This window comes from Daktulosphaira vitifoliae, unplaced genomic scaffold (assembly GCF_025091365.1).
Source record: "Daktulosphaira vitifoliae isolate Bord-2020 unplaced genomic scaffold, ASM2509136v1 Scaffold_1, whole genome shotgun sequence".
NCBI classification, from domain to species: domain Eukaryota; kingdom Metazoa; phylum Arthropoda; class Insecta; order Hemiptera; family Phylloxeridae; genus Daktulosphaira; species Daktulosphaira vitifoliae.
Genome location: NW_026099572.1, coordinates 68,946,574 through 68,961,909, shown reverse-complemented (window position 1 = coordinate 68,961,909; position 15,336 = coordinate 68,946,574). Strand labels below are relative to the sequence as shown.

Here is a 15,336-nt window from a genome sequence, read left to right as displayed (position 1 = left end):
AACTTAAGTTATTTAAATTTTATAAGAAAAAGTGGGAGTAGGACCAAGTGTTTTTTTTTTTAATTATAGAATGTTAGATAGTATTAACTTCTGAAAAGGAAAATTTATATTATGTATTTTATTTTTAAAGGTATTGCGTAAGTCATATTTACACAACCACTGTGAATAGGTTTTAAATAGTATTTTTATTGTAAAAATGGGTCGTAAATATCATAAATCGACAGTTCAAATCAATTTAGATATAATTTTTTTTTTTTCAAAATAAAAACGATAAATACTTATAATCCGATGCATGTTGATACAATAAGTAAATGACATAAATGTTCAAGACGTACTATTGTCCATGGACGCAACTTCTAAGATATAAACTTATGAGTATATTACTATAAATAAATAATTATAATGTTAATAATTAAGTTATAAGATGACGTGGTCAACTTCGTTTTAGGCGACGAGGAGGATTGAGAGGTAGTGTGGTTGAAGATACATAAGAGATGAAAATACTAGAATGATTAATGAAATTAACTGTAATAATAGGATGTGGATGTCGAAAATATGGCCTCACATTTAAGCATTTGTTTAGGGCCTTATAAATTGTAATTTTATTTATGGACGATACTAGATGAGCAGACATCTAACTAAATAAGATGGTTAATCATGGTTGGTCATCTTTAAAGTCGTGCTGACAAGAGTTATTCGTGTCTAATGTTTTTTCCGAAGTTATAATTAAACAATTTACATATTTATCACCACCACTACTATGACTATCTTAATTATTTGGGGTCGGCTCTGCCTTATCAATTTGATAGAATTATACACCAGCTATCAACCTGAAGTAACTTTATTATAGTTGAGGGAACCAGCATAGTAGCAAGGTATGTGTCATTGTTTAAGTTTAGTCTCCCATCTTGAAACCAACAGCAAACAGCGGATCTGTACATTAGCGTTAAGTCGGCCACTGAATGATCCACTACGCCATACCACGGCCTTAACTAAACATTTCCATATATATAAAAAAAAATGTATTAAATTACGAATTACCAGAAAGCGCTAACATGGTTTATTCATGTAATTTACAAAATAAATGTTAAAGAAAATGGAACTTCTAACTTTAATGACATATATGTCATTAAAGCCTACATAAATATTTTAATAAAGCTATTTTAAATTTTGCTACCCTTTAGGATTTTATCGTTTGATCTTTGAACTTTACGCTCTCATTTAGAGAACCAAGTAAAAGTTGATCTAATATCATGTATCATATATTTCACATTTTACTCCTCACTGATGACACTTTTTTTGTCAAAAATTTCATTTTGTCTATTCTTATATTATACATAACATTTCCCAACTTTAATATTATTTTTTTGAAATACATTTAAAATAAAAATAACGCATACTATTCAATAACATTACTGGGATTCTCATTATCTAGAAACAATATTAATAATGCAAAACAATTTTTTGGTTGTTGCCAACAGCCATCGCTTTCCTGCATTTTTAGTATAATACATGTAATTAATGAAGATAGTGAAAAAGAAGTATTTGTTCGGTTTGTTTTTGAAGTTTGGTTTTCCTTGAAAAGTCAACGACGGAGCCAGTTTTTTACGTGAGACAACTAATAGGAAAGTATAAGAAAAATAAAAAAGCTGTATACAGTATTTATAGATTTGGAGAAAACGTATGATAAATAGAGTACCGAGAAAGGTTTTAAAGTTGGCATTAATGGGAAAAGAATTCCAAAAAGGTACTTTAATATAATAAAGAATATGTATGATGGCACTCGCACTAGAAAAAAAAGTGGGCAAGGTAACAGAAGATTTTAGGGTAAGAGTAGCAGGGTGCCAAAGTTTGGTTATACGCTCTTATTTATTTTCTATAGTGATGGATGAAATTACTAGAGAAATACAAGGAAAGATACCGTAGTGTATGTTGTTCTCTGGCGAATAGTGTTAATAGGAGAAAATAGAGAGATCGGTTCTTAAAGGAAAGGGATCTAGAATATATAAGAGTAAGACAGAGTATATATAGTACAAATTTGACAAAAGAGAACGCGAGGTAGGTGAAAAAAGGAGAACAGTGATACTAAGAGAAAACATGATAGGAGAGGTGGAAAGTTTTAAGATCAGTTGTGCAAACGAACAGTGATATTGACGAGAATTTAAAACTCAGGTTTAAATGTGAATAGGTGAAGTAGAGAGAAGCGTCTGATTTGTTATGCGATAAGAGAATTCCAATGAGGCTGAAAGGAAAGTTTTATATGACTGTAGTGAGATAAGCTATGATGTATGATTCAGAGTGAAGGGCTATTGACAGTAGAATAGAGCAGAGAATGAGTGTAGCAGAGATGAGAATACTGGGATGGATGATTGGAGTAACTAGAGAAGATAGGAAAAGAAACGAACATCTAAGAGGGACTATAGGTATAGTCACTTGTGGATAAGATGAGATAAAAATAGACTTAGATAGTTTGGTCATGTTATGAAAAGAGAAGTATCGGAAGACCAAAAATCAGATGAATGGGTGTTATTGGATGCAATATTGGGACGGCTGTTTTGGGTGATCATGTCAAGTGGAAGTTTAGGATAAGTGTAGCCGATCCTAAGTAGTTGGGATAAAAACAAGATAATTAATGACAATTGATCTACGTTTAATTTTTTTTATCTTTGATTAATTTTAATCAACTTGTTCAACTATTATAGCGTTCTAAACTATAACATACATAAGCTTATAAAGATATGGACGAATAAATACATTCAGTTATAACAGTTTTAAAGTAGTTTCTTATTCGATTACAATAATGAATGATATTTTAGTAATATATTATGGTAAATTGATTTAAAAAGCGTTTTAAATTTCTTTTATTTTTATGAATAATAATTAAATTAATGAATTATACCAATTTACGTTCTATTTTAATTAATACCAATGAAATAGATTGATATTTTACTATATCCTTATAACTTTTTTTAATTTGCTGGTTAATTTTTATTTAAAAACCAAAGATTGTAAGATTACTGTCTTGATTAGATTATAAAAACATATGACCCATCTAGTAATTTTAATCATGTAAAAATATTCAAATTTCTCCACAATATACATGTAGTTTCTTTGAAAGGTCAACTAATTTAATAGGGCGAAATGCGGAGGAATATAAAAGGCCAGTACATTCCATATATTTCATTTCCTAGCATTTATAAGCTTGTAAGTAATTAATAATTTTTAACCTTTTATACATATTTACCTTTAAAGTTTACAAATACTACATTAATTATGTATTAACATAACTGTTTAAAAATATATAGCAGTTGGGACATTGTTGAATCGGTTTGAGCTTGTTAATTTTTTATTATGTATTAATTTATTAATTATTAAGTTTGTGTCATGGTACAACATTTTAATTAAACTTTTTTTCCCGAGCAATTTATATATTTTTTTTCCTTAATACTAAAATTTTGAACAAAAAGAAACTTATTTGTAAATTTATTAGTTTATTTTCATTCTTAGATTATCTTATTAGGGCCTTGAATCATTATTCTAGTGGAAGATTTTGCTATCTTAATTACTATACGTTGGTTTGTTAGCCATTTTATCAGTTTATATAAAAAATTATAAACATTTTTCTTTATTATTCAATAGTTTTTAGCTTAATGTTTATTGTTATTCTGTATGTTTAGTTGTAATAAATTATGGCACTTAAATAAACGTACAAAAAAAAAAGATTCATTAAAAGAAAAGTTATTTTTTTAAAGGTCTTTGTTCGAGATTTACAACATCCCGTTGTATAAGCACATAATATAAATGCAACAGGCGATTTCGGTAACAACAAAAAAGTTTAGGGAGTATTATTTATATACACTTTTTAAGAAAAACTTTTAACCTTAAATTTTTAGAGTCACTAAGCATATAGATGACAAAACGTAAGTCAGTTTATTTTACAGTGTATTACGTTATTGCTTTCCAGTTAATTTTACCTTGGATAACGAAAAAAGGAAAACTATCTAAAAACCGTTTTAACGTTAACCACAAGAAGGTTGGTCCGTAAAAACAAAACAAAAAAGTTTTTGAGATAGTGCCAGTTTTTTCAAACATTTCATTTGCAAATGCTAAATTATAAACTAATCTTTTTCTTAGCTAATATCTATAGAGCTTCAAACAAATACAACGAATATTTCTATTTTATTTAAATTAATTTTTTACTATTTATATTTTTTAATACAAATATCGTGTCCTTGTTAGATTTTTATGAGTGTCAAAATATTTTTTCCTTAAACTATACATTGTTATAATTTAATAACTCGATAATTTTTAATGATCAAGTTGAAATTAAATTATTAAAAATAATGTATATAATTAATAAATTATCTTAGTAACTATTCTTTTATTCTCTGCATTGATAATTTCATTTAAACTTAAATATTATAAAAGCAAAATTGTTTTTACAATGTTTTAACTTAATAAAATTGAATTAAATATCATAAATGAGTTACCTTGGAAAACTTTAGGATTTTATGTACTTTTGAGTTACAAAATTAATTATAGCTAAATAAAAATCATAATTTATCTAGAAAAAAATCCTTAAAAGTATATATAAATATGTACATATAACACAAAGTTTTATTTTTATTATACAAAGAAAATAAATTTAAAAGTTTTAATTGAATAAGCGTAATTAAAAATTATTTCAACATTTAAACTTTTTACTCACTGAGCATTATTATTTATTATTATTATTATTTATAATCTAGAGTTTTTGTGGAAATATTTAAATCATATTCTAATGAATAACTAAGTGGATGTCTGTATTAATTAAAATTGCGGGTAAAAGTAGAACTGTTAATTTTTATAAAGTCAATGTACTACACTAGTTAGTTAATAAGGTTTTAGTGCATTTATTTATTTATAAATACGTACCACAAAGACTTTTTATCATTACCACATGTTTGTATTATGCGCGTTATAATACAGAAGCGCTTAAGATTTTACTTGTTCTATCTATATTTTTAACATTATATAGAGTAAAGACGCATAATTTATGTACAGATAGTTACAGAAAATTTTTTGTTTTGATAGAAATTTAGCGAATGCTAAATTACAACTGCAAATCTTTTGTAATATGTTTTTATATATATATATGAAATTTCTGTTATTTTAACAAAGTTACCCAAACAATTCTCATCTAATGATGGTGTTCTAAGAGTTGTTTGTACAAAAAAATAAATTAAGTTGAAAAATTACCGAGGTATTTTAAGATTAATGTAAAAAAACTTGTATAAAAACTAGACTTGATTGACCGTTTGAACGATAAAGTTTAGCGGTCGAGAAAAGAAAATCCAACCTTTTTGAGCAAGTCAGTAGAAACTCATAAAAAAAATATACTATTTCTACCTTATCCTGAGCCTTGTAAATAACTTAATCTAAAACTCATGACTTGCAAGGTTAACATTCCCTATACGAGTCAGTAGCTTATGTTTCAAGTATATTCCGCATAATGTATGCAGAGAGAAATGCGTTCCCTGCATTTATATAGTTTCTGACATCCGCTGCCACTATATATTATTGCCGTTTTCTTTTGTTAAATATAGCTTCATATGTACATATTGTAGTATAGATGTAGTGTAGATGAAATGGCTCTATAGTTGGCCTATTAGGAGAAACTGACTGTTCATGCCAGATACTATTATTATGTCCATTAAAGTTATATGCATTCATCCCTTTTATACTATTGGTTCCCGATATAGTACATACGTGTAAATATAAATGTAAAATATATTCCCTAGACATTCCATTTTAGTCATATACACATCATAGTGACGGTAAAAAAAAGTGCTTTCAAAGCATGTGACTTACTTTATCTTTGATAAAAAATGAACCAGTATACAATATACTTTTAAAATTACAAAGACTTCGTCGTCTATAAGATACATAAACAATTAGGAGTCAAACTGTTTTTTAAGAGTTGAATATAAGTGTGTATTAGAATAAAAAATATGTTTCCATATTTTGGTAACAACACACGACAATTTTTATTTAATGTAATTAAATTTTTATAAAAGTGCAACCCAATATCATTTTTGCAATTGTATTTATAGTTATTTACATATTGTAGTCTACGTTTTTAATTAAAATTTTAGTAATACTATAACTGTCAAAATATATATGTAAAAAAACAGTTTTATTAACCAGTACTTAAATGATAAAACATGATCGTTTTGAAATTGTTATTTTTTCATGAAAATACTCTATGCGATGATAAAAAGATAAAGAACTTATGGAAAAAATAATGATTGTGGTAAAACATAATTATATGCATGGAAAGTATTATCTTATTTGGTAAAATGATACAGAGTCATAACAAAAGAAAATTTTTAAGAAGTTTACTCAGTAATACTATTCAGAGTCTGTCATTAAAAACTTACCCTTCCAACCATTATGAATTAATTTGATATGATAATATTCTCATAGCTTGCAATACAGCATCGCGATAAACGTTTTGATTATTTCAAAAGTTTTAGTTTTCACCATCGTCGTCTCAGATTACCATACCGACATAATTTCTACTTGCTAATTTTTCGACAGAAAATACCGTCGTATCTTATAATATTTGTTATTTCTCTTGAAGATTGATTCCACATTGACATCAACTTAAACTGTCATAAAGTTTATGATTTAAGTGTATTAATCAACGTAAAAATCAAAGTTTTCTTTATGGAAAATCTTTTATGATTTTTATAAATAAAAATTTTAAGATAATTTTGAATAATATTATATAAAAAAAAAAATCAATTATATTTTCCTTAAATAACACTAAATTCTTAAAACTGCATTTTTTTTTCTGGAACTGTGTGCAATATTTTTAAATTCAAATAGAAGTCAAAAATCTTATAATATAATTATTATATTATAAGATATTTAAAAATATTTTAAACATAATAGCTTATTCAACTCAATTTTTGTAATTCAATATTTTAAATTTAGATATTTTGAGATATTATTCAGGCTTTAATTATTTAAATAATACTTTACTCATTGTCAAAACATGATTTAAGTTTAAAAAAAATTAATTTTATCGGAAATACTCACGTGAATTGCATAAACAAAAAAGTATTTTTTTAGTATTTGATAATAATAACATGAAAAGTTATTCAGTTATTCAAAAACTTATTATTGTTTATACAATTTTCTTTTTTAATAAATAAACTACGGCGTCTCAACACAAATATCAATTATTTATTTAAAGCATATTGTAAAATGCTATCTTTGTTTTAATTAGAGTAGTCGAGTTCAAGCTATTAATTTCCTTTTACTTTTCAATATAACACTTATATTAATTAAATTTTTGGTAGAAATTTATTATATTTAAATAGAGATATTATATTATGTTGCTTCTAGGTATATATATTTTATTTTATAATTTGTAAGGTAAAAAATAATATAAAATTTAACTTTTATCAAATGATATAATTAAAATGAATTAATTGAGGATTTTTAAAAATTTTTATGTTTTTGTATATATCATTATTATATATATCAATTTTATGATTTTATTTAATTTTAGTTATTGATTGTGTCATGTCAGAATGGGAATCGTGGAGTGAGTGTGATACTGAATGCGGAAACGGTATGATGACACGTAAGAGACAAGTGATCAAAGCGCCAGAAAATGGAGGTAAACACTGTTCATCATTGCTGCAAAAGCGGGCTTGCATGGGAACTAGATGCCCCAACTACCCTGGCAGTGCCCTCAAAGGTAAGTAATATAAATATTCTTGTTTGTATTATATGTATAGTATTTTATTATTCAGATGTTTAGACGGTCTGTAATTTAATGAGTTCTCATTAAAATATTACAAATTTATCATTTAAACATAGAGTTCGGGAGCTAATGAGTGTGTATCTAACAAAATCTACTTTGCCTCAACTTCACAGCAGCTGTAATGTCACCGCACTTCTGTAGAAATACGCTTCCTGTCAAAAAGACTAATGCAAACATTAAAACTTGACACTTGTTCTCTACCAACTCACCATGCATACAAAACACAATTATAATGGGGCGTATATTAAAATAAAAAATTATATTTTTGTAAATAATATTTATTTTCTTGTTTTCAAATTTAGAGAACAACACTGAAGTGATTTGTTTTCCTTTTTGACTTGTTCTTTTGTCTCGTGAAAATATTAATGTGCTCGTTTTTTGATTAACAAATATATTAATCTGTTACATCGTTAAACTCTTAAAGATTAAAAATTAAATCTAATTATTTTAATAATACTCGACAATTTAGTACGTGTAACGCAAATTCTAAATTTCTTCCGTGACGGTGAGGTATTTATCGACTAATGTAAAGAATTTTTGTTATAAACTATTTACTAGAATAATTTAATAGTGTGTTTTACTATAAATGAGAAAACGGCTTGACAGTAAATATACGAAACAATTGCAAACTATTTGGAAGGTTCAACATAAAAACTCCCAACTGTTACTCAATTATACTCACGATGGCGTCTGCAGTCTCCAATGCTATAAAATTGCCTATACTCACAGCCGTCTTTAACTACATAAATATAATTTACTAAATGCCGACCACATTGAACTAACTCGATGGTGGACTACTTATACTTATTTATATATTTTCTATTCTTGTCTAAAGAAATAACAATCAAAATTTTTTTACATTTAAATACTAATATTGTAGCGTTTGTAAGTTACTACTTTAAAAAACAAAACGACGAATACTTTTTAATTGAATTATGCTCGTTTCATCACGAAAATGCAATTAGTCACATACAGTTTAGACAATAACAAATTTAAATTAAAACCTGTCATCGTTATATTCAACCGCATTTGCTTATAGCTAAACTTTTGTTTCACTAACAATTAATGCTCGTCAGTATCATATTTATAACAATAGTAGATGAAAATCTTTTATATTATATTTTGAAAATCCAATTAAATGTTGGTTTATTATGACACGGATGTAATTTGGATAAAGGGTTAGGGTGTTGGATCTCGTTGACGAGAAAAATTATAAGGTGATAATACAATTTTTTTTTTTTTTAGTTTAGAAAGGATATTAAACTTTTTTCTTATGTACCTTGTCCTCAATAAGATTCAAATATGCTTCAGTTAATATTTTTTATCATCATGAAAAATTTTAGAGTTCAGATGAATTCCGTCTTTATACAAAATACGTAAATAATAAAGGAGTTGGAAAGCATAGTCTTCAAAAAATTACCAAAGACTCCTCAAATTATTAAAAAAATAACAGATGTTACAGAATTTTTTAGAAGGGAGAAAATCGTTTTTAATGTATAACTCTCAAATTGTTGGTTATATTAAGATCTATTTATAATATACTATTAATGTAGACATTTTTAAGTTCACCTCTATCACTTTAGGCAAAACTCCATATTTTCTAAAAGAATACGTTTTCTAACGCATGATATAAGAGTACCGACACTCAAAAAGTAATAAATAATTCTGTATAATACCAAACGCTACCATAAACACTGGGCAAGGGTACTTTAATCACATACGCACGCTAATTGCATTTATACGCTTAGTACTACCTATGTGGTATATTTTAACAATTGTATAATCGTTGCCAAAATATATTTACGTTATTCTATGAGTCTATTATTGGGTTAACTAATTTTTATTAATTTTAATTAATCAATTACAAGTGCACTTTACATGTCTTCAACAAACCTATACTTGCTATTGTAATGTGTATTATCATACAAATTAAACATGAGAAAATTTAACTTTTTGTCCTTTGCTTAGTCAATGATCTAAATATATCTATAATATTGTGCATCGATAATTCTCAATTTCGATTTAATATTGACCAATATATTATTGGTTTAAAATTATTAATATTTTATTATTTACCTTATTAACAAGACTATAATTATTATTCTCTATTAAACCAAATGTAAATAGCTTCTAATAAAGCAATAAGACTTAGATTTTTTTGAGCTTCCTATAGCCAGATTAAAAGATGTACTTATTACTGTTGTAAAATTATTTGTACAAATAATTTTATTTATTTTTTAATTATTACTATTCCTTAATAGTTTTAGCATATTTTTTAGCTTCGATGCGAAGCTGAGATGGTATTACTATGAAGTATTTCTTTTTATTATTAAATTTTTTTTTTTTTTTTTTGTGTGTGTCTGTTACCACTTTTTCTCAGGTCTCGGTTCGATGAGATTCCTTTTAACGATACGTCAAAAGATCATAAATTGTATCTAGTCATAGACATTACCCTCAAAAATTGAAAAAATTTCTATCGTTCTCCGTAAATAGGGGATATCTCATAAAAAATTACAAATTTAAAATTCGCTAATTTTTTAAATTTTTTTTACTTAAAACTGCCATAACTTTTTTAAAAATAACCAAATCAATATAATTTTTTTTAAAGATGCATGATGTTTCAACCTTTCATTTGGTATTTTTTTTTTATAAATATGACCCTTTAAATGCCCATAGGGGTCATTTAAAATGACAAATTGTTCAACTTAATTTTTGAAAGTGTTCCGGAAATACTGATACTTTTATATATATATATATCTTAAATTAAAGCTTATGTAATATACTTCATTATGGAAAAAAAAAATTCTGACTTTATTTTGTCTTCACGGTAAAAATAGACATCAAAGTTAATAAAAAAAAATACGATTTTTGTAAAAAAAAAAAAAAAAATTGTTTATATTTGTAACTTTATAATGCTATAACTTTTTGAAAAATGTATGGATTAATACAATTTTTTTATGATAAATACTATTTATATACCTCTTTCATTCTACATACTTTTTTTTTTTAATAAAACTATTTCTCTTTAAATATTTATTCATATATTACACTTATAAATCATAAAACTTGTAATAAGGATTATAAATAAGGAAATAGGAGATCATGTAGTTTTTGAAATAATCCATCATTTTTTTTAAATTAAACATTTTACAGATGTGTATCGAATTTTTGTGATTGTGATTTTAATCATTGTCAGATATCATTAAATCTGACCCAACTATACCACGTCCCCACTGTGCTGGGTTTTTTTATATTTTGCTTATGAACTATTTGAACGATTATATTTGTACAATAATTTAGTTTTCATTATTGTGACGTATGAAACGTACCGTGAACTAATTGACAGTAAACACGATTAAATCAATCTATATTATTGGATCTGTGTTGCATTATTAATGTATTGTTATGCGTGTTTATGGATAAACTAATAATATTAATTAAAGATTGAAGCTACCCTTGTGTCTAAGTCTCCCCAAACGGTTGTCTTGATGACATAATTTGATCAAGAATTTGATTTACAATGATTGTATGGCAATGTACTTACCCACTAGGAATTTAACGACCAGAATCACGTTTCGCGTTCAATAACAATGTAACTCAATAACCCCCCAAAAAAGTAGTTTAACAGAGGAGTTGGTTGTTTTTTTATCACTCTCGCTCGTATCAAATACACATATGATATTGACGAACTTATAAAACAATAAACTCTAATATCATCACACAAATATATTCGTATATACTTGTACACTTGTATTTCCTCTCTCATAACATTACACAACATTTTTGCACCAAATAAACTGATGGTAGATTCTAAATGAAATTTCGTTGCTAATTCTGAATCTGACATTAAAATTTTAAGATTTATTCTAGCTTCTGAGATAATTGGTAATTATTGAGAATAAGGTAAATTACGTAGTTTATTGCACATTAAATTTTTTTTAACCACTTTTAAATTTTAATTAGTTATATTTAAGAGGCATTTCTAAAATTCAAGATCTATATCTTAAGTTAAAACAAAGTTGATTATGATGAATATCTTACGAAAATCAAAGCTGAACTTTTTTTTCTTAATAACTATAATTTTTCATGGCTGATTTAAAAAATGTAATTTTTATATTCCTAGCATACACTTAAATAATTATCGTTAACACTAGAACTTTGATAATATTGCAATATTTTTATAAAAATCATCTTATCATCAATCTGAATGTTATATATTTTTAAATATATGATGTAATACAATTCTATGTATTTTTTTCCGCTGAAAAAAATAGTTTAATTTGATTTCATATACCATCATTATTTGTTAAGTTACAGTGGTATGCAACCCAATTAATACTTTAAATACACTAGTTTTTCTCGTTCATTGATAATATAACCTGTATAAAACTACTATCCGAGTAAGATAATCATAAAATAAAATCTTATAATCAGTGGTAGTCAAGAGAAGGGGCTATAGCTAATTTAGTTTTTCTTTATTGGCCAATTATAACTAATAATAGTATATGACTTCTATGCTTGTAAGTTTATGTAATATCTTATGTTTTGCTTAGTACTAATAAGCCAAAAAAGATGACTTTAAAATTTAGGTCGTAGGATCATTTAAGATTCTGCGTACTACTCTAGTTAAAGTATTTGATTATTATACTAACAAAGTAATATCGACTGTTTGCTAGCTAATTGGAGCAAGCAAAATTTATATCACACAATTTGTTTCTAAAAACATGAAAGTTATTAATGGGTTCTCCAAAATAACAGATTATGAGTGATACGTCATATACTATAAAATATATATGTATAATTTTATAATTAAAGATGATTTTTATAAACATATTACAATAATATCAAAAATATCTGAGTTTTACACATTTTTTTTACTCTCAACAGCAATTATTTTAGTATTAAAATTATATTCAATGAAATGTACAATTCACATATATAGGTGTTATAGAATCGACAAAATCCCAAATGATTTTATTAGTAATGAACTGTCACTAATGATGCAACTAATTTAGTACCACTTATATGATAATTTAATTTTTCGAAAACTCGTTTATATACAATATACATTGATTTACCAATTGTATGAGTAAACTACCTTAGTGCAATAATGAAGTTTGAGAAGTTTTAATGAAAATCAATAGTTCTTACAAAAGTCTATATAACGATTACGTTGATTGACTTAAAAAGTTTGTTGACATCATAACGCACTTAATAATTAAACCAATGAAAATAATAATAATAATTATAATAATTTGTTTATATAATTCAAAATACTTAAAATATGCTTAAAAAATAAGCTTAGTATGCGGAACTAGATAAAAAATTTTTGGATAATCCAACGATTCCTTTTGAAAATGAATCACTATCTACAAATTTGCATCTAAGCGTTTTTTATGATAGTGATTTAAGTCAATATCAGATATTATCTATATTTGTCCCAACTATTCTCTACTGTGCTGGGTTTTTGAAATATACATTTATAACAATTTTCCAACTAATATTTTCTTTTATATGTAATTTAATAAAAACAAAAACATAAAAAACAAATAAAGATATTTTGTTTTATAGTATGAAATAAATAGATTAACAAAAAATAAAATTAACAGAAGTAATTGTTGTTAATTATAAATTACTGAATAATTTCATTAGTACATAAAAATAATTATCGAGACATTTTTTAATTATAATTTTAATAAACTGAAATACTTATTGGGCAATCGATCTATAAAATTCAATGCAAAAGATTAAATAAATGGTAGTTAATTTAGATTTTTTTTTCAATAATATATCGTTTTGTAATTTTAAAACGTTGAAATTAAACTTGCAGTCTTTTAAATTAACAAGAATGACACAATTTATAAATTATTTCCTTTAGTAATATTAATATTTAATATGGTAAACTATATGACGGCTGTAATTATTTTTTCTAACGTTTTATATAAACAATTTTTAAATCTTTAATTTCAAAAACTAATAAATATTTAATTTTAGTTGAATTGATGAATACTTCAAAATAAAGCTTACTAATGAAAATAAACGAGTTGGTATTGATATATAAAATTTTAGATTAATTAATTTAGTCTATGCGTATCAGTTAGTTTTACCTTAAATATTGATGACTGTTGTTTATCCACCAGCGCTAAAGGGTATAAGAGAGATATGGAATTCGTCCAGTTTGACAATGCAACTGAATTTGTAATGTTTACATTGTAGTCTTATATATTGATAATATTTCATGAATAATATGATTAAATGGAATTTAAATAGAGTCGTTTTACTGAAAACGCATAACAACTAATAGATTATTATGTATATAGTAGAGAAATATTATTACTGAAAAAACAGGATTTACAGCAAACTTGTTGATTTGTAGACTTCATTTAAAATATTATGTTATATGAAATTTTAACGCTGTATAAAAAAAATTTATGAAACCAATTTATGAAAAATCTCAAAACCTAATATAAAGTTAATGTTATGAAATTACCAATATTACTTAAATGGTTTTATATAAAAAAAAAAAACTATTTAAAAATTAAAGAACGTCTATTTTACTATATATTCAAATGATAAAAAAACATTTAAAAAGTTTATTATACGATTTACTCTCGCGGTACTCTTTAAAAACAATAATACTTTTCATATTATATCATATGTAAAAAAGCTCACTTGCTAGTAGCAAAAACATTGGAAGTTTCTTATGTTTATATTATAGCTTTATATTTTCTTTTTTCAGAAACTGCCATGTTGCTCCCTGCATCATTTGCCTCTGGTCGATTGAACAATGAATCTCAAGATATTCGTCATAATTTAAAATACAGGCTATCAAAAGATCCAGTCGATTTGGAATCAAAAGAGTAAGTAAGTTTTAATGTAAATAATTTATTTGATTTTTTTAAATATTCAAAAATAACTACTTAACAGCTGCTTAATTTCTTGTATAACTGGTAGTAGTAGTAATATAATAAATCTTGTTCCAGTAATGCGCTATAAGGTGTCCCATACAAATTCTATCTTATTCCAAAATATTTATTCTATAATAATTATTTTTAAATTATAAAATTGTCAAACAAATATACTCTTTTGTTTGCAAACGCTTTAAAAATGTATAAAATATTATAATGATGGACTCCAACTAAAAATTGTAAATTGATGGTATTCTCTAATATTAAGTTGAAAATTAATTTTCTTTATAATATTAATTGATATCCGATGAAAATGTTGATTCAGTTAACGTTTAGAAATGTTTTTGTTTCTCTACAATTGGATCATCTATAATCATCTCAATTTTCTCGCCGTACGAAATTTGTAACAAACTCTTCTTTAATTAGTGTTTGTACACAGTTAATTAATTAAAAAATTTGAATTAAAATTTAACTAAAAGTTACTTTTAAGCAATATAATGCAAAAGTTTGATGATTGTGTTAAAATTATTGTCCATTATTTTACATCTTTTAATTAAAATATCAAAACTTTTAAGTTGTGTTACTTCTTTTAATTATTGAATTGTTTATTTT

At 25.2% G+C, this 15,336-nt stretch overlaps 1 protein-coding gene across 1 annotated transcript in view; it reads left to right on the top strand.

Moving 5' to 3' along the window:
- The window catches only part of LOC126894012 (somatomedin-B and thrombospondin type-1 domain-containing protein), a 44,311-nt gene that overhangs the window by 18,618 nt on the left and 10,357 nt on the right, over nucleotides 1-15,336 (top strand). The window contains exons 2-3 of the mRNA XM_050664635.1: nucleotides 7,559-7,750; nucleotides 14,556-14,676. Of these exons, the coding sequence (XP_050520592.1) occupies nucleotides 7,559-7,750; nucleotides 14,556-14,676 (313 nt within the window). The remainder of the gene's footprint in view (nucleotides 1-7,558; nucleotides 7,751-14,555; nucleotides 14,677-15,336) is intronic.